General features: G+C 44.7%; 2 protein-coding genes across 7 annotated transcripts in view; both read right to left on the reverse strand.

Moving 5' to 3' along the window:
* The window catches only part of asap1a (ArfGAP with SH3 domain, ankyrin repeat and PH domain 1a), a 72666-nt gene extending 69938 nt beyond the window's left edge, over positions 1 to 2728 (reverse strand). Inside the window, exons 1-3 of the mRNA XM_072688169.1 lie at positions 2609 to 2728; positions 2260 to 2347; positions 638 to 764 (exon numbers count right to left, since the gene is read on the reverse strand). Of these exons, the coding sequence (XP_072544270.1) occupies positions 638 to 764; positions 2260 to 2318 (186 nt within the window). The 5' untranslated portion in view covers positions 2319 to 2347; positions 2609 to 2728. The remainder of the gene's footprint in view (positions 1 to 637; positions 765 to 2259; positions 2348 to 2608) is intronic.
* A 2613-nt stretch (positions 2729 to 5341) lies between these two features.
* On the reverse strand, positions 5342 to 20435 carry ubtfl (upstream binding transcription factor, like). Of its 6 annotated transcripts, none has more exons than XM_072688172.1 (20): positions 20277 to 20435; positions 16547 to 16667; positions 15935 to 16116; positions 14853 to 14936; positions 14577 to 14732; positions 14389 to 14453; positions 14180 to 14300; positions 12849 to 12959; positions 12609 to 12736; positions 12366 to 12507; positions 12183 to 12224; positions 11973 to 12086; positions 11493 to 11645; positions 10746 to 10856; positions 9595 to 9680; positions 9164 to 9353; positions 8419 to 8466; positions 7819 to 7950; positions 7462 to 7584; positions 5342 to 6039 (listed from the first exon to the last, which is right to left on the reverse strand). In XM_072688172.1, the coding sequence occupies exons 2-20, from the start codon at positions 16602 to 16604 to the stop codon at positions 5944 to 5946; spliced, it is 2142 nt and encodes a 713-aa protein (XP_072544273.1). In that variant the 5' UTR covers positions 16605 to 16667; positions 20277 to 20435; the 3' UTR covers positions 5342 to 5943. The 6 variants fall into 6 exon arrangements, with proteins under 6 accessions (XP_072544273.1, XP_072544275.1, XP_072544274.1 ...); XM_072688174.1 differs by having other exon boundaries at positions 7462 to 7581; positions 7885 to 7950; positions 10728 to 10856; XM_072688173.1 differs by having other exon boundaries at positions 7885 to 7950; positions 10728 to 10856.
* Positions 20436 to 24864: the final 4429 nt, after the last annotated feature.

Here is a 24864-nt window from a genome sequence, read left to right on the forward strand (position 1 = left end):
ATTTGACAGCATCTGAATTCCAACCTTGGTCACGGTCCTCTGACACAATCTGATGTGACATGAGGTTTTTCTGGGTTCTCCCCTCGTCCTTCGTTCCCCTCATTCAGTCATCCAGCTCGGCTGGGGCCTACGTCAGAAATGCAGCAGCTTAGTCTATGATCTGCCCATTTGAGCAGACAGGGATCCACCGTAGGCACCTCATAGCTCAGTTCAGTGCCTCTCTAATGCAGTCCAACGCAGCAGGACAGACTTCTCCCAGCTGAAGATGTGGTCCACGGTGTGATCTGTATCATCTCTAAGATTGCACAGAGGACCCGTCTCTCATTTAATGCATGGCATGCCTCCCTTTTTTTCTGTAGTGAACACAGCAACTGCACAGTGCTGAGGCGCACAGCAGATCCGAACAGACATCCAGTGTGTTTTCCGCATGCCAAAGCTCATCAGCCCCCCAGCCCCCCAGCCCCTCAGCCCCCTCAGAGCCAGAGGAGATGAAATGCAGGCTTTCAGCACACAGCTACGTGCCCTACGAGCACGCACGAGACATGGTAGCCCCTCACAGTGTGGTCTTAGCAGGTTGTGTTTGTGTGAGTGAGGGAGTGTGTTTTTCTCTGAAGCCCCCCCCCCCCAGCCCTCTTACCTCCTCCAGGACGCTGACCGTGTTCCGGCAGCTCTGCAGGCGGGTGGTGAAGCTCGACGTGGTCGGGGAGTTGTAGTCCTCCGTGGTCTCCGCCAGGAACTCGGACACGGAGATCTGATCCGGCATCCTTCAGGACCGACAGCCGCGCCACAGTGGAGGAGAAAATAACAGACAAAAAAACGGAGGAGAGGGTTTTTATTCAGAGATGCAGCAGCATTAGTGACAAAAGCAGCCCGGCACGTCAGCCCGCTTTGAGGGGAGAGGGGGGGGCGAAAATGGCAGAAAAACACAGGTCTCCGGTCCTCTTCGCGTAATTCCCAAGGTCTCTGTCCCCTCTATTCAGCTGCCCTCTCTTGTATTATCTGTACACATACACACACACACGCACACACACACACACTCGCACTCTCTAGCACGCTCATACACACGGCCAGGGTAACGTTATCGTCCTCGGGCTCCTCGAGATGATAACGAGATGTTCAAAAAAACGCCATCATGTCCACAGGCCGCCGATTAAAGGCGCTCTAGCGCTCTTTCGGGTTCGTCTTTTTTGAATGGCTAGTGTTTCTGCTTTCGTAGCGGGTTCATCCTGTTTTCCCTCTCTCTACCTCCCTCTCTCTCTCTCTCTCTCTCCCTCTCTCTCTCTCTCTCTCTCTCTCTCCCTCTCTGACAAACGCGCGCTCCGCCCCTCCCACAGCCGATGACGAGCCGGCCGAGGGGCCCATCTGCGCATGCGCGCATCATTAGCACGCCAGGGAAGGGCAGCTCGGTTCAGTTTTGCAGAACCGATTCTTTCGTTTCAACGAATCCAATCCGACTCCACGGCTCACTGACTCATAGGTCACGAGTGGGTGTTATCCACATCTCTGCCGCTTGCAAAGGGATTCGGTTCAGGCAGGGAGTCCGATGCACAACCATTATCAAAAATCCATTTATTCTCGTCTCCATTTCAGACGCATCAATCGGGTCCATCAGACTGAACTCGCCCCTTTAATGGCTAATGGAATGGCTTATGCATCAAGCTAGAACCTTAGAAAAATGAAGCTTTTATGCTTTAATCACAAAAGCCCGAGTTTAAACAGAGTTTTGATGCTTTAAAGATTCAGATTCATTTGGACGTGTGATTCGGTTCAAAAGAACCAGTTCCAAAGAATCGATTCGGTCACGAGTGGAACATCGCTGGAGTTCTGGTAAAAAAAATAAATAAATAAATAAAAAACTTGGACATGTCCTCCAAAATGAACTTTTACCCAATATTTGTATTCATGTAAAGAGCTACATGATTCAGATAAGGAAGACTCCGGACTTTGGAAATCTGCTATTACATTTTTTTTGTATTTTCATGAGCTGCACGAAAGCTGTATTTACTAATGAATATGTCCTCGATGTTCAGAGTTTTAATGGAAACATGAAAACCTGTATATTGGTACATGACAGGAATACTAGCAATGTCTGCAATCTATGCTGTAATAACATAAAAGCCGTTATAACACAATAATTACATTATTATTATTGTATCCCCATAAATTCCCATTTATGATGGTCCAAAACAACACCCTGCACTTCTTTTACTACCAGTTTTAGTCTGGTCCTCAGCTCTAACCTGGCCATGTCCAACTCACCGGCTCCATAAAGAGTCTCTGGACGAAAAGCTCGCCAAACGCGAGGATGAGGCCCTCATGACTTTTAGGGTCACCTGAGTAAAAAAACCTACAAAAAAAAAAATCAACAAAGACAAAGCATCAGATTTGTGGCATCAGCCGCGTTTAATCAGTCAGCAAACAGAAAGCTATCAAGTGCAGAGCCGCTATTTCAGCACCCAGACCCAGTAAACCCACCGGGGGGCTGAGTACAGCCACTCCGCAGGGAAACGCTAGCGGCGTATTTACTTCAGTGGCCTCCGAAACTACATGGCTAATGTAGGATCCCTCAGATGTGCAACCAAAAAAGTCCCCTCTCCTCTGCACTTACCGAGACCGATTCACCCCGGGCTGCTTTCAGAAGATAGCGTGGACCAAACTGTGCGAGAAGCTCCTGATTTCCAAACGCCACCATGTTCACTTCATTTTGCACTGTCCTTCAGTCCAGCATGAAAACCCAACTCCGACTCCACAGGATCCAGTCTGTGGCTGGAATGTGCCATTGATCTGCCCCATCTGGAGGAGGAGAGGCGATCAGCAGCGCTTTGGACAGGAAGCGAAAAGCAGCCATGTGGGGCTGGTGAAAGGGAGGTCCCCCCCACCCCCCAGTGACACAGCCCGACTGGAGCTCATGGCTAGAAAGCGAGTCACACTGGTGAAGTTGTAAACTTTCCAGTCACAGTCCCAGCTAGATCATTCCCACTGCTGTTTATGAGCTCCTCACTCCGGCCATCTTCACAGTTTTACATAGAGAAGAGCTGAAGGGCTGAGGTTTCTGAAGCTGTGGTGTAAAACAGTCAGCCCTCAGGACAGTGTGGGGAGCTGTAGTTCTGTGGGTGAGTGAAGTCTCAGATTGGTCCAAGGAGTGAAGCAGATGCCCTGATTGTGGAAGCTGGTAAAGTGTTTGGTCCTAAAATGTCATAAATAATGTGATGTTAAAAGACGTGGAGACTAGTGATGAGACGATACCAGTACTAACCCGATCTGTTAAATGAGACATTTATCAAATCATTTATCAAATCAACTTTTCAGATGCCTGGTTCCACTATTCTAACCATTTACTGCCAGTTAACCCATCAGCTCTCAACACTAAAAGGGTAAGGGCTTAACACATCTCCTCCGATTCATGCAAACGCTATGCAGCAGCAGACACGCTCTGAGGAAAGCGCCGGGTCCTCAGCTCCACCGCACCAGCTAACAGACGCCTGTGCCGGCCAGCATCGCATATCCCATCCGGAGACGCAGCACGGCCAGTTGTGCTCTCTCCGACTCCGGCTGCTGATGGCAAAGCGGCATGGCTCGGGATTTGAACTCAAGACCCACCCCCCGGCCATACTGGTGGTACGTTAGAACAGCTGAGCCACTGTGAGCAGCTGGAACTCTTCCCCAGATCCAGGAATTGTATCTGAAATAACATTTAGAATTACATCACATTTAGTTACAGTGGCAAGAAAAAGTATATGAACCCTTTGTTCTGTATTAATTTGTCATAAAATGGGATCTGATCCTCATCCAGGTTGAGCGTATTGACGAATATAATGTGCCTAAAATAATAACAAGAAACGTGAAAAAAAGTGAACCCTTGGAATTAATAGCTGGTTGACCCTCTCCCCCAGCCCCCAGAGCTCTGCCATGTTCATTGGACTCCTCATGTGTACGACTCACTTCCGGTCAGTCCATAGCAGACCATAGATCAGGGCTCTGACTCCAATAGGCAGATTATGTTTTTCATAATCCGTTCTGTTGTGGACTCGCTCTGGTGTTTTGGGTCATCGTCCTGTTGCATCACCCAACTTCTACAGGGTGATGTACAGACTCTTTCACATCATCCTGTAGATTTTTTTTATACACTTGGGAATTGATCTTGTCCTCAATGATTATACCCTGATGCCCTCCCCCTAACTTTCCGGTTGGGATGATGTTTTCATGGTGATGTGTGGTGCCTTTTTTTTTTTTTACACCAGATGTAGCACTGCATGATCTTTCCAAATAGTTCAGTCTTAGTTTCATCTGTCCACAAAACATTTTGCCAGTGTCAGTATGCTTTTTCACAAACTTCAGGCGTGCAGCAATGTTTTTTGTTTTTTGTAAGCATCTTCCTTCCTAACAGCTTCCTTCGTGGTGTCCTGCCATAGACACCCTGGTTTTACGGACTGTAGGCTCATGAACACAGATGTTAGCCTGTACCAACAGCCTGTTTCTTTACCCCATTGATGAGTCTTCGCTGTCTTGGGGTCATTTTGACTGGGTAGCCACAGTCCCAAATTGTCTTCATTTGTAGATTGCCTGCAGTGAGACAAACTGGTGAATTTCTAAAGTCTCTGAAATCACTCTGCAACCCTTTCCAGCTTTATGTAAAGCAACAATTCTTGATCATAGATCCTCTGGAAGCTCTTTATGGCGAGGCATGGCTCACATTCGCGCATCCAAACGTTGGTTTTTAATCAACCAGAGTAGCTCTTTTCTTAAGACGACTCCAGGTATGCTGACACCTGACTGAGCTTTTTTGAGATCATTAACTCAAGGGTTCACATACGTTATCTACTAGCACTATGAAATTTTTATGGTTGTGCTCAATAAAGACATGAATGATCAGAATTGGTTTGTGTTATTATTTTAGGCATGTTATATTCATCAATATGCTCGACTTGGATGACGATCAGATCACATTTTATGACAAATTAATGCAGAAAATCATGAATTTCCAAAAGGTTCACATACTTTTTCTTGCCACTGTATACAGATATTTAAAATGTGCATCTAAAAGTATCTAAACTTTACCCCCCCACAGGAAGAAACGGACAGATATGGACCAACACCCAGTGATGCCAATGCCTTTAAACTAGTCATCCATCACAGTTTACAGGTATGAAGCTTTTTTCTTTAGGAAATAATGATGAGCAAATTTCAACCATTTCATATCTTAAATATGAAGAAGCCTGGACCTCTACATTGCTGTATTTGTCATTACGTTCATCATTAAGTTTGTTCTTGCCCTATTACTCATACCCCTGCTTTTATTTTTTTCTCCCAGATCTGAGAAAAACAAAACAAAACACTAAACTAAAAGAGAAAAAGTGCATTTATTGCAGAGGACCTGTCCAAAGAATGACCAAACAAAACAGGAACAGCTTGACATAGCCCTCTGGGCCTCAACGCTCTGGCTGAGGGATGCAAATACAAGCAGCTGGGTCACTCTCCAAATTTCCTCCATTTCAAAAAGTCCTCCTCTTCCACAGTCTACCTTAGACCAAGGCTGACACATCCAAAAAAACAAAACAAAACAAAAAAACCCAAACAAAAATCGCTTAAACCGCTTTATCAAATGCTTCTTTAAAAAAAAAAGAGGAACAGGCAACACAGATTTAATAACACCTATATAAAGGCAATAAAAATGCTTCAATAACACACAAGTAACACAGCTCTTTAATAAGTCCAGTTGACTTGAAGTCGGTGATGTGGACATGTCGAGGGCAAAAGAGCCGTTACCCTCCCGAGTCCTGCGTCTCTCGCTAAAGAGAGAGACAGAGATAAAGAGAGAGCGCGAGAGACGTTTTACCGCATGCTGTGTGCTCACAGCTACTGAGCGCCCCCCTGAAGTCAGGGAGGGATGCTATTAGGGGTGTGTCCCGCACCACCCCCCCCCCCTTGAGGGGGTAAGGTTTATTAGTCCGAATCAGAGTCACTGCTGTCTTCGGTAGAGCTGCTTGAACCGTCCGACTGGTCATCATCGTCTTCATCGTCGTCCTCTTCGTCGTCGTTCTGTGAAGGGCACAACACATGGTTTAGGAATGTGAGTAACCGGACTGATTTCTCAGAGCTCTACTCAGATTCAGTACAGGCCAGTTTTAGCTTTAAGCTTTCTTGTAAGCAGCAGAAGTAGCAAGAGGAACTTCAGAACCGTGAGGCAAACAGTAGACCAGAGGAGGAGGGGGAACTGAGTGCTGAACTGAGTGATAAGATGCATATTGAATTTCACCCATTAGCCCATATTAAAGTAGCTTAAATCAAAACTGAACGTGGTACAGTCTCATGCAGCTGTAAGATAATAAAAAAATTGTTCGTTGTGGTGTGGAAACAATCCCCAAGGTAGTTTTGGCAGTTTATTGGATGAAACAGCTGGACAAAACTATTTTGTGATGGTGAAGAAAAATATAAATCAGGACAAAAAGCATGCTAACTATAAGAAAGTAAAGCAAAGGTAAAAGACAATAAAGGAAATTAATTCATTCAATTCATTAAAGAGCCTTTCATCCCAGTAAAAACTGAGCGTCTTCCCAGCTCCGCCCTCACTTTCCAACTCCTCATGACAATCAAAGTAAGCTTATCTCTCTCAAGTCCGCACATCCCATCCTTAGACCTTGATTTTTTAAAAGAAATGGTAGTTAGGAAACTGTGGGGGTCAACATGAGATCTGGAGGACCAAAAAAAAAAAAAAATCTCAGAGAGAACTCTGATGCTGGCAAGAAAGGCAAATCAAAACTCCCTTTTGACTGCCAAGAACCTGCATGAACATTTAATCAAAGAGGGTGGTGCCACATTCTACTGTGCAGCACTGCTTGCACAAACCAAACAGAAAAGTCATCTAGAAAAAAAAGCATCTAGAAAGAGGGGGGGGGGGGACCATGATGAAGTCAAGACATGAAATCTTTGCCCCTCCCCCTCTTAAAGATACATTTGGGGGGGGGCTGCAGGGCGTTTTGTATGGGTGGAGGGAGGAAACACCAGCAAATACTGAACTGCAAATCTCAAATCATCTGCTAAAATGCTGAAGCTTTAAAGATAATGGATTCTACAACAGGGAACTAAACAAAAATATACCTCAGAACCACCATGGACAACAGCAAGCTCCTCACAAAGTCCTTACAGTCCCCTGATATGAACATCATCTAAAATCTGAATAGACCTTGCAGCTGTGCAAGGGAAAGAAATAACTATAAGAACTGATAGAATTTTACCTGCTAGAATATGGGCTCCAAAATCCTGACTCTGTAAAGTGCCTACATTGTAACCGACTGATGTAGATTTCTTTATTTTGTCATATGTTATGAAAGGTTGTGGATGTAATAAGACAGCCTACAGAGGCTGTCCTCTGTCACTTGGCCCAAGGTGCCAAACTTTAGCATTAGACCTGTACTTCACAGTGGACAATTCAATTGAACTCAGGGAGGACTGTACATTCACCTCATCATCATCGTCATCGTCGTCATCATCGCTATCTGTGCTGGCAGAGGACTCCTCGTCGTCGTCCTCAGAGTCTGATGAGTCTGTCTTATCGTCCTCTTCATCGGAGTCTGATGTGTCCTGCTGGAGACCACAGGGTCACATTTCTCTCTAACAAGCAGTTAACCTCCCATTTGTCACCCACACTGCATCACATACACAATTCTTTGAAACAGACCATTAGCCACTATTCTGCCATTCTCTTCAGTATATTACAGTTCAGCCTTTGCAGGTTGCTCAACAAACAAACAGCCAACATTAAGTAGCCCTGTTTTCGGAGTGTATTGCGGCGAGTGGCCCAGAGAGAGCGGCCGTTACCTTGGCCCGGTACGCCATGGAACGTTTGCCCCCCCCGGCCCCCAGCGTTGTGGCTCTGGCACCTACCGCCTTCCCCTTGGTAACACGGACTTTAGCCCCGGGAGCTTGCGCCTTTGTCGTACTCCGCCGTTTCTGTTGGGGCACAGACATGGGACGGGAAGGGGGCAGAGGAGAGAGCGGGGAGAAAGAGAACAAAAAAAAAACCAAAACAAAACAGAAAAACAGAACAAGAAAACAAAAGTTCAAGCTCAAGGCAAATTATTAGTAGCCCCTCAGAGCAGCCCACGTATTAACCCTGCCTTAAATCAGGTTAGTGTCATCAGAAGTGTGCATGATGATTTTTACTAAAACAATGATTTCAAAAACAAAAAAGAAACAGGAAAAAGGACAAATCAGCCTGTATCCTTTAGTCTTCAGGACTAAGCTTAACGCACAGCAACATGCCATGCATTGCAGAGCTAAATAATGCATTTGAATACATGCACATGTTGGTAAACGCTTATGGAATGACTTGTGTGTTCTAGATGAGTTACACTGTATCAAGGGTGCCGAGCAGTAGACATATAAGCAATAATGAGATTGACATATCTAGACACTCACCACAGAAGAAAACTCCTTATAAACCGCCCGCTCCTGAGGAGAGAGAGACTGAGAAAGAAAGCAAGAGAATATACTAATCAATTCCAAAAAAAAAAACAAAAAAAACACTTTTCCAATTAAAGCTAGTTAGTCCTACACTAGTTGTAGACACGTAGGTAGACTAGTATTAGCAAGTCCTAGACTGGTCATAGTCAAGAAAGTAGGCCTCTATTAGCAGTATAACTAGTCATAGTCAAGTAAGAAGATGAATATTTGCAGGTCATAGACACGTAATAAACTTGTATTAGCAGGTCATAGACTAGTCATACACTAGCAGTACCAAGTAATAGACTGATCGTAGACAAGAAAGTAGACTAGCATTAGCAGGTCCTAGACTAGTCATAGTCAAGTAAGTAGACTAGTATTATCAGATTGTACACTAATCAGAGGCACATACGTAGACAAGAATTAGCAGGTCATCATGGACAAGTATTAGACTAGTATTAGCAGGCTGTTCATAATAAAAATACTTCAGTAAGGTGCTGTATAATGTGTATATATTGTATTCTTGTGTATAAAGTCATTCTCACAGACTGCAGAACACTGCATGACGCTGTGGAGGCAATGTACAGTAGCTTTTATTGTTTTGTTCTATAAAAGGAGAAATGACTCGTCACACAGATGGATCGTTCAATGATGGCAGCAGAAAAAGGACAGCAACCAATAAAGGTACAAGGTGTAAGATGATGCTGTATCCTGGGCCTACCTTCACCCAAGCTTCTAGCTCCGCTTTGTATTCCAGTTGCTGCTCCTCCACTTGTTTCTTGTACTTGTCCTTCTGGCCCTGGCTGAGCTTGTGCCAACGCTTGCCGATCTCTACCATACGCTCCTTCAGGCTGAAGTGGTTCAGCTCCCCGTTTGTCAACAGCTCCTGAGAGAACATCTGATAACCACTCCTGCAGTCCCGAGAGACAGAGACAGAGAGACAGACAGAGACAGAGAGGAAAAAATACAGGATTTATAAAGGGCCCATATATTACTTTATACTTATATCCATATATTGTATGGATATAAGTATATCCAAACAATGTATCCGATGTACCAAAATGGTCATAATTGATAATCACATTACTAATTCTGTATATTTCATACCAATTACTGTGACCTTATGACTGCTGTAAAGGCTGAAACACTCACACAGGAGGCTTCTTGGGCTCCCCGTCAAACTTGGGTTTCCTTTGCCCTTGTCCAGATGGCACTGTCCTCATCTCAAGCAGCTCTCTCTGTAGAACAGATGCAATCAACAACATCAACAGGTTTTTAGCTTCTTCCCATACACATAAAACATGAACAAGCTAGGGAAAAAAAATCTAATTAATTGTATTTATGCAGATCAAGAAACATACACAACGGCATGTCATAGTTTGTGTATCCCTGGCCAAAATATGTGTGAATAGTTAAGTGAGCAGACGATGGCCTGATTTCTAAAAGGCTTAGAGGTCCCATCTTTACAGTTTAGAACAACAAAAAGTCTGCAAGTCTGCACCCCTGCTCATTGTGGCTAAATAGGTCTATTTTAACCCATTAGTCCTCAGGACTGGTTTCCATTATTGAATCAGGCTTGATTAGATGTTTATCTAAAAACCTACAATGCTGAATTATGTGGCAAGGATGCAAGAAAAAGATTTCTTCATCAGGTCATATTCTACTGCACAGTAGAAGAGTCCACCACCACCACTCTACAGTCTGCTAACAGAAGTTTTTTTTTGCCATCTAAGACTTTTTAGCTTTATTGGTCAATAGCCTTCTCCTGCTTTGTGGGCATTCATTATTTTTAAGTTCAGAGTGCTAGGCAGTTTAAAGGAGCCCATGGCTGCTAATTGTTGGAATAAGGTTAGAGAACAGTATTTATAAAGCTTTGTTATTTGCATCACCTGGCCTTTCCTAACGATGACTGTAAACAAGCTGTAGCTCTAACAAGCTAATTAAGATAAAAACATTTACTGTTGCTTAAAATGTGAAATTGATGAAGATCAGTGCATCTTCTACTCACTTTCTACTATTCACACCAACAGATATTTTGACCAGTGGTGCCACAACATTTGCATGCCACTGTATATAAAGTGAAATGCAGTGCAATGGCTCCATGTCAAGAATTAAGACTGTAAAAAACACAACACAAATGCTTATAAAGTCAAGGTTGCATCATCGACAGCAGGCGTCTCCACCCCTGCCTTAATCTGGGGAAAAGGAAGGTTATTGGCGACCAACATTTTGACATTTCTTCAGCATGGATGAGAAGACAGTGGTCAAAACGTCTGGTCACTGACCACGGTCCGGTACTGAACCTCGTATCGCTTCTGGTCCTCTGCCGCCTTCTTGATCCAGGGAATCTTCTCTTTCTTCTCCATGGCTTTCCAGGCGGCCTCCATGGCGGTTTGTGCTTTCTTGCGATCACTCTGTAAAAAACAAAACAAAAATGGACCCTTTTTAGTTATTCATCATCTCAAATGTTCTTTACTGTTTTATCTGTTGTATCTACAAATTATTACAAAGCTGGTGAAAGTGCCCAAGCAGTCTATTTATTCTAAGGGCCAGAGCACACCAACCCAACACAGAAATTTTGAGTCACCTGATCATTTTCAATGAGCGGGATGAGAACAGCCAAAGCACAGGCAATGTGAGGTAAAAGAGAATTGCAACTGTCCCTGAGAAAGCACCAAATATGTCCCTAAGACGAACGCATGCCCAATCACCCTCAGAGTTGAAAACTTTTCAGCTTTTGTGGTTGTGATATTAGGGTCGTGCTGCAGTCAGCGGGAAAAAAGCAAGAGCACCTAACAGATTAGTTGGTGGACCTTTATTTTATCTTGTGTGTCTTTGTTCTGGACGGTTGCAGTAACTTTCCACTTGCTGTTGGACAAGCTGTGCAGAGTTCAGTGCTGAGTTCATATGGAACTCAAAGAAAGACACCAGGGAGTGATTAGTCACTAGAGCTCTAGTGCTCTAGTGACTAGTGTTGTTGGGGAATGCTATGCCAGTGTGCCATGGCCTTAACAGTGCATCACAGATAGCATGGTGGAAGCTGGGCTCACCCTGTATTTGGCCAGGTAGTCTCCTATTACACTCTGCTGCCACATCTCCTCCGCAGTCTTGGGGGTTTCTGGGAGGCGAGCCTTTTTCTTCCCGTCCCGCTTATCTTTTGGCCCCTGTACCCACTGGTCCAGCTCAGGGTCACGAACCCGCTCCTATGGCACAGGAACAGCAGTCATACCAGTTATAATGGCACGTGCCTGTTTTAGCCTGTGTGTAAATATATGTAAATTATGTATTTAATGCTATTTGTCTGCTCTACAAATAACTGTAGTGTAGACTGAAGAGAGATGGCAATAAGATCAAATAGCAACGTGGCGGCATGCACGCTGTTTCAGAACCAAGGATTATGGGTGTGTTTTAGCATTTATCCCTTTAATCACATCATATAATGGGCCCAGCAGTGATTCTCTCCCCTAGCCAATAAGTAATTGCATCTTTAGAGAAGTTTAAAATCAGCCTTTAGAAAGCTGGGGGCCCACCTTGCTTGAAGGGGATTTAGACCCAGCAGGGCTGCCTGCTCCCACCATGCTTAGCTTACTGCCGCCCAACTTCTCCTCTGTCAGTACTCGGTCTCTTTCTTCATCTGGCAGACTCTGTAGAGACGGGAAAGCCAAACATACATTCCCCAAATATAAAAAACAGATTTTTAGTATATATAATTAAGGAAAATAAACACCATTAATTATTACCTCAAGAAACCTCTGGAGGTCAATCTCATACTGCTTTTTTTTCTGGTAGGAGAAATGTTTGAGAATGCATTACATGTAGTGCTTAAAGCAAATAATACATAAAGATTACCCCCCCACACACACACGTAGGCTTAAAAGTCCAGGTATAACCATCAGTCTCAATCCAGCTAACCACGGACAGACCTGTTCACATCGCTTCTGGAACATGTCCTTCTCTTTCTGGGTCATCATTTTCCACTGCTTGCTGCACAATACCATCCTCTCTGTACTTGGCACATCCTTCATGTTTACCATCAGCTCGGCACAATATAGAGAATAACCGTTCCTACAAGACGAAATTGAGCCTTTTAGGATCTGCTAACTGCCTTAGCAGGACACAGCCTCCAGCAACATTTCAACAATATTAGAAAACAAAAATCGACCTACGGTGGAGGCTTGGTTGGCCGGCCATCAAACTTGTCCTTGAGCTGCCGTTCAGCCTTTGTCAACACGGACTTAACATGCTCATCGGAGTTTGCGTCTGGGTGTGCTTCATGGTAGGCCCTCATGCTGTCCTGAGAGGCAGATTGAAAGAAATGAGAGTGGCCGGCTCCGCTAATGTGCTACTTTATTTATTATTTATTTATTTTTATTTTTTTACTTTTTTTTGCTGTACAGGGTAAATACCTCATAGTCCTTCTGCAGCTCCAGGGCTTTGCTGATCCATTTCAGCCGCTTCTTGTCAGAGAGCTGAGACCACTGTCTGCGTAAAGCTTCCTTCAGCTCTTTTTGACTTACCTACAGAGAGAAGACAAACTCAGGTCTTAGAAAGTGGAAAAACATGACGTTTGTGTGAAAGGAGTAAACTGTTACTTATGAACTGCTACCCAACACACTCATATCTGCGTCATTCTAGCAGTTCTCATTAGTTCAGATTAGCGGTTTTGTTTTGTAGTCAACAGTCAATTGTAATGCTCTGTAAAGCTTGTCCAACCTTGCAACAGCAACAATGAAACAATGTGTGGGCAAAGCTGTGGGCAGTGCGTGAATGAATAGGCCCATTGCCAGATAACTGCTTTACAAATGGCATTGGACAGAGTTTAGATCTGACTCTGTTCTACAGTGTAATTTAATGATGTACTTGTACTCTGGACACCAAATGCACTCCTAGATAACTTTGTTCTTTATGGCTTCCTAAAGCACACCAAAGTCATTTTATTGGTGGATCGAAATCAGTGCCAATTCAGGCATATTTTAAGGGATGGGGTATGGGCTATTCTAATCCCAGTCCAGCTCTGAGCCCTTGTTTTAACCACAGTGTTCAGAGCTACATCTGGTGGCCTCAAGACATCTTTATCAGACATTATTGCCAGCCAGCAACACTAAAGATGTTCTCAACTATATAAAACTATTGCTGAATCGCTCGGTTTGAACTGTTGGAAAACCATGTGCATTTCTTTGTTTTTAAAACCAGCACTGAAGAGCGCATTCAGAACCGAGAGGAGGCTAACGCTAATGCTAATAGACACAGGCTCTAGAAAACCCGAATTCACCCACTATAAACCAGCTATTTCACATCAGTAGTCAACAACAGATATCAGTCCAGAGTGTTCACCACACACACACACACACACACACACACACACACACACACACACACACACACACACTCCAAGTGAGTTGACTGCAGTGTTGTAAAGTAGCTGGGAGCTAATTGGTCAGGGAGGAGAGTCAGGCTGGATTATAATATATTAAACACACCATAAAATAGGCATTTTAAGAAAAGTCACTGCTAAACTAAATCAGTCAGTCCAGAATGTCTCATTATAGAAACTGCTTTTACAAATAATGGGATTTTACTTCAGTATTAATCAGCAGCTCATCTTATCTAAACTGTGTCACTGTATTATTTCTACACACCTGAAGATCAGATTGGACATCGGGACATCCTTAATAACTATCTGCATCGAGGTCATATACTGTTTTTATTTTCTTTCTATAGGTCTGCTAAAACTCACATCTGGGTGAAGCTTCATGAAGGTCTTTTTCTCATGGTTGTACCACAGCTGCTGAGGGGTTTTGGGTTTCTCTGGGAGGTCAGACTTCTTTCGCTCTTCTATCAAATCAGGATGGTCCTCTCTACAGGGAAGAGAGTGAAGTTTCTATTTATGTACAGACCTGGCAAGCACTTTTTTTATTTCAAAACTCAAGGAATGTGAGTGCATACTTGAACCGTGCCATGTTTTTCTCAAAAGATTCCTTCTCCCTCTGGAATTCCTGAATGTATTTTAGCTGAATGAGGAAACACCAGAGTATCTTAACACACCAGAGTAGCTAGACTTGCATCATCACAACTGCAACTGCTTCACAGAACCCTGAAATGCATCTAGTCAAACATATCTCTGGAGCCCCAACCTTTTTCTTTTCCGGGAGCTCCTTGTATTTTTTTGACAGGATCTTAGTGAGATCTAAGTTGCTCATCTCTGGATGGATTTTTGCGTACTTGGCTCTCTTCTCCATGAAGAAACGAAAGTACGGTGTGAGAGGCTTTTTTGGAAAGTCTGGATGTGTCTGAAGGGAAGATAAATTAGATGCAGGTTCTTTCTCTGTGCATTAATGTATTGTTTAAATTAAAAAAAAAAAAAAAAAAAAAAGCATTATGTTGTGATTGTAGGACAAAAAGAACATTACCTTCAGTTTCTTTCCTTTGTAAGGGTTCTTCACGTATTCTATGGCATCAACAATAAGCTCTGTCATTGTCCGGTATTTCCGCACCTATGAGACAATGCACTGTAAATTCAATATCTTTTGCACAGAAAAATAGATCCTGGGAGTATAAACAAGTTCTTTAAACCATCTAAAGGATTTAGATGCGTCTTAGTAAGGTGCTGGGCCAACAAGAGACACCAGAACAGCTTCAGTATACATCAATTCTAGTCTCTGGAACTGTATTGGAGACATTGAGCACCATCCTCCTTCCAAAACCATGTCCTCTAGGTGTTCAACTGGGTTGAGATCATATCCTGTGATTCAGTGATCATTTAGTATTGATTTGCAGAGACTCGGACTCTGTCTGTATGGACCCAAATCATGCCAACAAAGTGCCCCCTCACAGCATAACAGAGCCACCAGATTCTCTGTAGGGATCAAGCATTCGGGTGTGCTTCCTGTTACTTTACGCACTGTATTTATGGACAACGGTTCTTGCTGACCCCGTCTCATCACATCCCACATTGACATCTTCAGTCACGTAAAGAACTGTTGCTCTTCAGTTTTTCCTTACATTTCGCTACAATACACAAGCATCACAGTTATTGAATGTGTTCTTCCAACCATGTGTTTCCAGCCCTATTTTTACTAATGCCCTTCTCACAGATCTTGATGCAGATTTTTCTTTAAAACGGGCCAGGTGAGGACCTCCCATCACCAGATCATTTTCTTTTGCCATGTTGATCTAAATTGAGGGCAATTTTATACATGCCACAGAGCATGACAGGACGCCAATTGCTGTACAGCCATCTGGAAGCATCTGCACTCTTTATGCTTCTTGATGTGTTTAGGGTTTCTGGTGTATATGACTGATTGTGTGAGAACTCCTCTGAGATGAAACCACTGAACCCTTCCCAGCCTGGGTTGGACAATAAGTTTATTCTACTGTATCCCGTTTTATGTATCCAGGTTTTTCCTTTAATCCATCACTGCCTGTGTGTAGATGAGCCTTCAGCTCTTTATAGTGCACACTTCTACACTCACATTGCGGTTAGCTGGCTCACCTCTGTAGAAACTTTCTGCCATTTCTGCTTGCACATGTCCCCTGTGTAGTTTCCAAAGCCCACTTTCTCCCAGTCAAAATGGGACTCGGTGGTCTTATATTTCATAGTGTCACCATCAGGCAATAGACTCCTGATCCTCTCCAGCAGCATCAGACAGTCCTCTTTACCCCATGCATCATCATCTAATAGACACAAAACAAAACATCGATGCCAAATGCAGTATCAGTAACTGTTCGTGTTTCAGGCATGAGATGACCGAGTACTCAGAAGTGATATTACTTAAAGGGACACAATGTAGTAATCAATGATTAAATTAGTACTTAATCAGTTACTAAGTAATAATGAAAACCCAATTTATATTCGCAGTATAATTTCTACTTTGTTGCAATGCCCAATGTAAAGTGTTACTGTAAATTCTGTCAAAATGATGCAGCCCAACAAAATAGCACAAGTAACTTATGAAGTAAATTCATATATCATATGCCGAAACTCGTTATTGGTTTTAATTATAAAAGCAGGGCAAAACATAGAGAGGGACTGAATAAATAAAGCATTCTAACAGTTACATGCGTGTAGTGTAATAAGAAACACTTCACAGCAAGCCTTAATTACCTGGGTCGATTTTGATCCGCCCACCCTGGGTGCCAGCCACACTGCTGCTGCCATTCATGCTGACAGAGTTGAGGTGGCTCAAACGCCACACGCCGGTACGCGGCTACAGAGAGCCTTAGACCTGGGGGTTGAGATAAAAACAGCTAATACTCCAGTACAGTATAACACACTTGCCAATATGCGCTGGATGTCTGACTTGTAGTTAAAATAAGAGCTTTTCCTCCACTCCACATTTTGTGGCTTTTTCATCCACTTTGTCTTTATTGCTCAGAATTAAACAGGGTGCTTTAGTGACTCTGGTGTGTGTAAGTGATCTGCACTGTACTGTGGCTCATTTAAAGCAGTCCGGGTAGACACACTCCTTAAAACTTCAGCGTGAATGATGGAGGGTACACAGCAGGGAGCTGAAGCGGCAGGGTAAAGCTGACGTGACATTTCACTCACAGCGTTTTGGTTCTGGAGTGCCCTCTGTTGACCGTTAATGAAGGAATTTGGTCCTTTTGTTCTACTGTATTTTCTTATTTGGAATGTAAGGAAAAAACATTGAGAATTGGTCGACTCTAGCTTTGTGATTTCATCGGCATATGGGGTGAAGGTGATGAATTCACGGGATGTTATATTTGAACCGTGGTGCCCAAAAACGTTCTTATACTTTGCTGAAAACAAATGGTGAATATTCATTGTTAGTGGTTGACAGCCTACGACCAGAGTCTCCAACATTTTTTTTCTTGCTTGAGTGACAAAGCCAATAAAGCACAGCACTTATTTTGAAAGGAATGGGGGGGGGGGTCTGAAAAAGTACATTAATTGAGCTCTGATGATCTGATAAACTTGACAATGTGCCCAAACATTCGTCAAGAAATGTAGCAGCTAACAGTTCCAGGCGTTGTGAGTAAAGTGGACCTTCGCTTTGGATAGTTAGCTCACTAAAACCAAAGGGAGAGTCCAAAATGACCCAACACTCCTAAGTCACTTAGTAGTAGTAGTGCCTTAATATATACTGAAATGATGAGCTCTACACCACAGACAATTCACTATAAACAAGACGTGGATCCTATTGAAGCTGTTTTTTGCCAAATGAAACGGCCTTCACAGACCTAAAACAGCAGTAAAAATGACAAGTGATGAGTTATTTGTGTGCAGAAATGAAAAGAAACAAAATTTAAAAAATGTAAACTGCCCAGTGCACAAACTGGACAGAGTTACAGCAGGGATTTGGAAGGAGGGCTGGTTAAAGCACTTCTGTCCCGATATACAATGAAGTCCTTACAGGCGGGTATATGCAAATTGTGTGGTCATTTTTATAACAAACACAATCAACTTAGTAGTACTTAGATAGGCTTGGACTGTACAGACATCCGTCTTGACTCCTTTCCAAAAAAATAAATAAAGGAAATCAGGTGAAATAGGTATGCATTTCTAACCAACTGTGAACTGGTGACTAGTAAAAACCTTTTTGTTGTATAAACATTTAGCTATGATCAATGGACCAATTGACCAAAAGATAACATAAGCAACAAATCTTTTACACTGACTTCCATTAAAAGTTAAGACTTTTCCCCCCTTCTTCTGTAAAACTGACATTTTGGAGATTTTGGACAATGTTTTTGTACAATATCGCTGATTTATACCTTTAAGGAAACCATTCCTAAAACTTCTCAGAGCAGAAGAGCAGATCTGGGATCCTTGTTGATGATGGCCTCTGATCTGCTCTGCTCCTGCTCTGAGAAGCGTTATGAAGACGGGCCCTGGTAATAAAACTGAAAAGTCAGTTATGGATGGTAGCTATCTGGTGGCCTTTCGGTCGTTAAAACAGGTTGCGGTGTTCGCTGCCATCAAAAACTAGCAGAGCTCCGCCTCTGGCTGCCTTTAGTGAAGGGAGGATGTGTCCACGGGAGCCCTGTCACACCGTCCGCAGACACCGCACACGGCGCGACAGCGGCCAGGACGCGCACCGAAACACAGCCGTGGACTGAGAAGCTGCTGTCCTTCAGATATCAACACGACACGAGAAGAGAAGAGGATCGAAGAAGACTGAAGAAGAGAAAAACAACGAACTGAGGCGCCAGAGCTCAGCACCGTAATGTTTTGCCGACTGATCGGAGCCGAACATCTGATGGAGGCTCTGGAGCCCGAGCTGAACCTGACTCTGCCCCGAGAGCACCGGGGGCTCAGCCCGCATCTGGATGGAGCTGGAGCGGATTGCCGGTGTTTTTGCCAAAAGAAAGAAGTTGCTGTTACAGACTTAAAACAGCGCTAACGAGGCGAACTGGAACTGGAGCCCGTCGAGAAGAGAACACACACACACACACACACAGACAGACTCCGGATCTAGCTGTGGTCGAGTGTGGAAACCCTCCTAACCACATCATTAGAGTTTCCACACACAGCTCTGAGCTGAACTACGAACGGTGTTGCTTTCAAGTCTAGTTAATTCGTTTAAGGACCCCATGGTCGAGGATTTGGGGGTCTAAACTGAGCGACGGACTTACGGCCGAGGCGCCCAACGTTACTTCAGCCACAACACCTGGCTAACGCTAGCGGGGCTGCTAGCGGGGCTGCTAGCTGGCTGGCTAGCTGCTGAGCTAGTGCGATGTTAGCTAGCTAGCATACAAGTTTGTTTGCAAACAAACCAGGCGCGTTATCTGACAGCTGAGGACCAGCTTGGTTTTCGTGGACAATTAAAGCCTGCGCTCGCACTGGCAGTCTGAATAAAAGGGTTGAGTATGGAATGGTCCTATTTCTAAATATTCATTTCTATGCTTGTTTTGGAAAGAGTCCCATGTTAGCTAGCTCACTTGGCGCCCGCGTCAATCCGCCCTCCCCGAGCGGTGGCGCCGCTTTCCCGGTTACAGCTGGGTCCCCGCCCGCCTGCGCAAGGTCAAAAAAACAAGCCAAAACACTCCCCATTTTAAAGAAACGTAGATACTGAATTTCACATTTTAATTAGTCGCAAATGTATGAACTAATCGCATTTCTGCTATTCGGCGCACATCTCAGTCGATTTATCTAGCTCGTCTAACTAACTAAAGCTAACTGGACGTTTCTTGTCAGCAAGCCCGAGAAAGTAAAATGTTTAAAAGTGAAGTCACTGGAGCAGCAATGCTCGCGTAGAGTTCACTGAATGTGTGTTGAACTTCGGTAAACGTGCTAACGGTACCTTACTGACTTACTTTCTGCTGGATGTCTTATTGGATTATTTGCGTACAGTTTCGTGCGGCACACCGACCATTATGTGCCTTCGACCCCAGTAATGGCGTCCTTATTCCGGCAGGAGTCAGCACGCAGCTTCCGCTGGCACGAACGCCTCAGGTAGCAAGAGCGCTTGACCAAAGTACGCGGAATATTTCTTAATATTTCTTATTTTCTGGACGAATATTTCCAAATAATCGTCCATCTTTACACGCCTCTCCCGTGGAGACACTCGCGTGTTATTTTGGGGGGAATGGCCATTTGGAGAATGTGGAAAAAATATGCTTAAATCCTTCACATTTGGCTCCCATGAGGGATTTATATCCACCAATCGTGCTGTTATGATGAATAATGCAGGTCCGCTTCGAAACATCGTAGTTTGTGGCGCCGTACATGCTAAACTGAGCTTAGAGCGGGAGCTTGAGCCTTTCTTCGCCCCAAAGCCCTCACTGCAGCGCCGCCATGAATGTTACAAAGACTCGGGGACGAGCGAGGTGAAAACCGTGAAAAACGACCTCAAAACCAGCAAACGACTCACCTCTTTTTCGACAGTTCGTCGCGGATCCCCTTCGCGCTCAGTACGGCGTTCGTGTAAAGTGTTTTTAACGTATTTTAGTGTCGTTTTATTTGGCCGTAAGCCCCGGGGAGTCAAGTCGAAACGAATCCGACAAAAGGAGCGTCTGGTTCGGTATGAAACTCCGCCCAGCGCCGCAGGGGGAGGAACTCCGCGGGAAAACAGGCGAGAAAAGAGGAGACAAAGGCGGAGGTCGATACTCACAAAGCTAAAGTTCTTTTTTTAAACTCTGCTCACATTTTTCGACATGTTTTAAAGGTGTGTTTTTTTTTTATTCACACTTTTGCAGAACACGCACAGACCCATTTCCAGCACCGGGACCCACGCAGTGGTAATGTCGGGGGTCTAACGTTAGGGATTAATTGTGGACATTATGTGACTTGGCCAAAAAAAAAAAAAGGCCCAAAAAGGGGAAAAAAAACCCACATCGTCAGTGTTTAAGACTCGGTCAGCCTCTGTGTCCGAGCTCAGGAACTAACCCGATTAGTTAAGGCGCCCACATTCCCGTCCCTCGCAGCCCAATCAGAGTCCCACCACTCACTACAGTCTCTCAGGCTGGACACAGGGACAACTGAGAGGAGCCCAGGTCTCACTTTCCCGGTTGATGTCCACGACGAAGATCTGACCAGAGGTTAAAGTCCCTGTGAAGAAGGCAGACAGACAGACAGACAGCCAGTGAGGGGTGTGTGTGTGTGTGTGTGTGTGTGTGGTGGGGCAGTGTCTAGGCCTGGCCCACACTGGCGGTGAGGTGGCACTGAGCTACACCGACCGTGCGTCTGCCTTTCTTTACGCGAGGCTGACCAATGGCACAGGAAACGAGGAGGAGGTGGAGACAGTGTTAAAGGAAGAGCCAGCCAGCCAGCCAGCCAGCCAGCCCCTCCAGTATGCCTCAGTGTTGAGTAGGAAAGGGCTGAGCTCTCGGAGAAGACCGCTGGGTGGGTTATTTTAATGGAGGGTGTGCTGGATGGAGGGTGGGGTAAAGCTGTAGGCGAATGGCCGCAACTGGAGATGCACGGTGGTCTCAGAGTGACCCCCAGTATCTACACAAAAACTGATGATCACTTTTTCAGCTGATATTAAGATGATGTATTTGTTATACTCCAGAAAAGTGTGATCATTTCAGGGCTGAAGTTGCTAGCTTTACATTAGTATTAGCACACATTGAACAGGAATTAGCTTGTTTCTGACTATTATCAATAAAAATGCTTTACATCAAATATTACAGTTTATTATTATTATTATTATTATACAGTACAACTCAGTTCTCTTCACATATCCCAGCTTAGAAAGCCAGGGTCAGCACAGGGTCAGCCTTGTGAGAGGGTTAAGGCCCTGACTTCAGGGCTCAGCAGTGGCAGCTAGGTAATGAACCCACAACCTTGTGATCAATAACCCAGCACTGAACCACGGCCTCATTTCATGTGTGTTGCAAATTCTGTCCGGTTGAATTCCCTAATTCCACATAACCTTCTGATAAAGACATTTGTTCATTCGATTTTTCTATGTTATATATATTCCTTTAGAGCTGCTGTCTAAGAGATCCTGTTTCCCCTCCATCAATCTGTCCGTTGAAAAAGGCTCGAGACTTGAATGCACATCTCTCAAAGTGCTGAAGTTTAGGTGCACCTCCAGAAACACAGCTACTAAATGCACTTTATTCATTTTGCTTCGTTTAGTACATTCTACTAATAAATATGACCAAAATCCCAGAATCCGTATTGTTTCCAGTTGGAAACTCCTGCTCCTTCTCCTAAACCTGATTCTTATTGTAATGTGGTGATCCATTTTGGAAATGTGACCTTATTGAGAGCCACCTAAATTAACAATTTGGTAATTTGCCATTTCACCTGCACCCCAGTTGTGTCCACAATTGGAAGATCCATGCTTTAATGACCAAGATGCTTAAAAATAATAAATGTAGTTTTTATTTTATATGCTGGCAGAGGGAGAACCTAGGGCTGGTACTTCACCTGTTTGGCCAGCAGGTGGCAGCATGTCCATTCAGACTGAGGCCTGAGTGTTTCTATTCCATAACACAGAATATGTTCATCATTCACGTTATTAAAACATGATTATTATGATAATAATAATAATAATAATAATTAATTCCACTCACTGGCCACTCCGTGTTATCTACCTTATAGCTCCACCATATAGGTGCACAGTTACAGATGCCTGGCACAGTTTGGTACAGCAGTGTTGCTGGAGTTTTATACATGTTAGTGTCACTGCTGGGTTAAGTGTGGGTCCTCCACCTAAGCACATCCACCCAAAAGCACCTCTGTGTTGAGGGAAGTGGCACAAAGACATACTGTGGCATTCACAGTGTGTGTTCAAGTCTGCAGTGATAGCATGTTTACTCAGCATCACTACCACAGCCTTTAGCACCACACCGGCCACCGGCCTCGCTCAGCATCACTAACACAGCCTTTAGCACCACGCCGGCCACCGGCCTCGCTCAGCATCACTAACACAGCCTTTAGCACCACGCCGGCCACCGGCCTCGCTCAGCATCACTAACACAGCCTTTAGCACCACGCCGGCCACCGGCCTCGCTCAGCATCACTAACACAGCCTTTAGCACCACGCCAGCCACCGGCCTCGCTCAGCATCACTACCACAGCCTTTAGCACCACGCCGGCCACCGGCCTCGCTCAGCATCACTACCACAGCCTTTAGCACCACGCCGGCCACCGGCCTCGCTCAGCATCACTACCACAGCCTTTAGCACCACGCCGGCCACCGGCCTCGCTCAGCATCACTACCACAGCCTTTAACACCACGCCGGCCACCGGCCTCGCTCAGCATCACTACCACAGCCTTTAGCACCACGCCGGCCACCGGCCTCGCTCAGCATCACTACCACAGCCTTTAGCACCACGCCGGCCACCGGCCTCGCTCAGCATCACTACCACAGCCTTTAGCACCACGCCGGCCACCGGCCTCGCTCAGCATCACTACCACAGCCTTTAGCACCACGCCGGCCACCGGCCTCGCTCAGCATCACTACCACAGCCTTTAGCACCACGCCGGCCACCGGCCTCGCTCAGCATCACTACCTCAGCCTTTAGCACCACACCGGCCTCGCTCAGCATCACTACCACAGCCTTTAGTACCACGCCGGCCACCGGCCTTCCTCAGCATCACTACCACAGCCTTTAGCACCACGCCGGCCTCGCTCAGCATCACTACCTTGGTGTTAGCGCGCCGGCTGGCGGCCTCGCTCAGCATCACTACCTCAGCCTTTAGCACCACGCCAGCCACCGGCCTCGCTCAGCATCACTACCACAGCCTTTAGCACCACGCCGACCACCGGCCTCGCTCAGCATCACTACCACAGTCTTTAGCACCACACCGGCCTCGCTCAGCATCACTACCTTGGTGTTAGCGCGCCGGCTAGCGGCCTCGCTCAGCATCACTACCTCAGCCTTTAGCACCATGCCAGCCACCTGCTCTGACTGCATTCAGACATCCTGGAGCTTCTCTTCAACTTCACCGGTTCCAGCATTACCCTTTTTCAATCAGTTAGTTCTCAAAATATGCTGAATTTTCTTTTTCTGTTGGTCAAGGATCCATTTGTTTTCTTTGCTGTGCAGGGAACCTCTAAAAACAACTTTGCCAACACCAGTGGCCAAAGCATCAATACTGTCACTGGCCCATTTAATATAGTCCAGATTCAAATCCATAAAGAACCATAAAGACATAAAATCTACCATAAGTGGACGTTAAATGTGATTGTTAAATAATTCAGAGAGCTCTGCTAACAGATAGCAATCATAATGATCAAAGGCAAAGCAATCCATTATAACCCAGATTAATGAGGTGCAGGAATAATAGCAGTGTCAGGTAGTCAGTGGTGAAAACAGAGGTCAATTCATTTAAGATGCACAGTTAAAAATTATGGAGGGGGAAAAAAACAATGCTTCACACGCTGCTAAAAGCCAGACAAATCTACACACACACACACACACACACACACACACACACACACACACACACACACACACACACACATATATATATATATATATATATATATATATATATATATATATATTAGAGTACAAGCAGCCAGGCACCAGCCAAACAAAGGCTTTTTGCTATTATCAGTGCTCATAAAGCAACTCCCTCAACCTACTTTTTTTTGTGTGAAGGCCCCAACAAATTGCCCTCACGTGGTTCTGCTAGGGACTTCTTAAAGAGCCAGTACAACAGTAAGAGGATATACTCCAGGGCTGTCCAATCTGATCCACAAAGGGCTGTTGTGGCTATCGTTTTTTTTACACTGAACTACCAGTACCACTTTAATCAACTGGTAACTTGTTAAGCAACTGATCCCATGTGCTTCTGCTTGGCTGGAATGAAAAACCTGCAGCCACACTGGCCCTTTGCCATTACGACTGAAAAACCCTTGATATACAGAGGAAAAAATATAAAATGTAATATATGTAATAAATTATAAATTGCATTTCACTAACTGAGAACATACTGAGGCACCGCTGACAGAGAAAATGATCTTGGGGATAGGAGAGAGTTGCAGGGGCAGTGGCAA

Source organism: Salminus brasiliensis, chromosome 9 (genome assembly GCF_030463535.1).
Source record: "Salminus brasiliensis chromosome 9, fSalBra1.hap2, whole genome shotgun sequence".
Lineage (NCBI taxonomy): Eukaryota > Metazoa > Chordata > Actinopteri > Characiformes > Bryconidae > Salminus > Salminus brasiliensis.

Excerpts from the sequence above, each read along its gene's own strand:
- ubtfl (XM_072688170.1), bottom strand. The coding sequence starts at position 16,604 with ATGAATGGCAGCAGCAGTGTGGCTGGCACCCAGGGTGGGCGGATCAAA. Across the intron at positions 14,733-14,852 it reads ACAAAGGAAAGAAACTGAAG|ACACATCCAGACTTTCCAAA; the intron begins GTAATGTTCTTT and ends TCTTCCCTTCAG. Across the intron at positions 11,646-11,972 it reads CTAAATCCCCTTCAAGCAAG|GAGCGGGTTCGTGACCCTGA; the intron begins GTGGGCCCCCAG and ends CCTGTGCCATAG.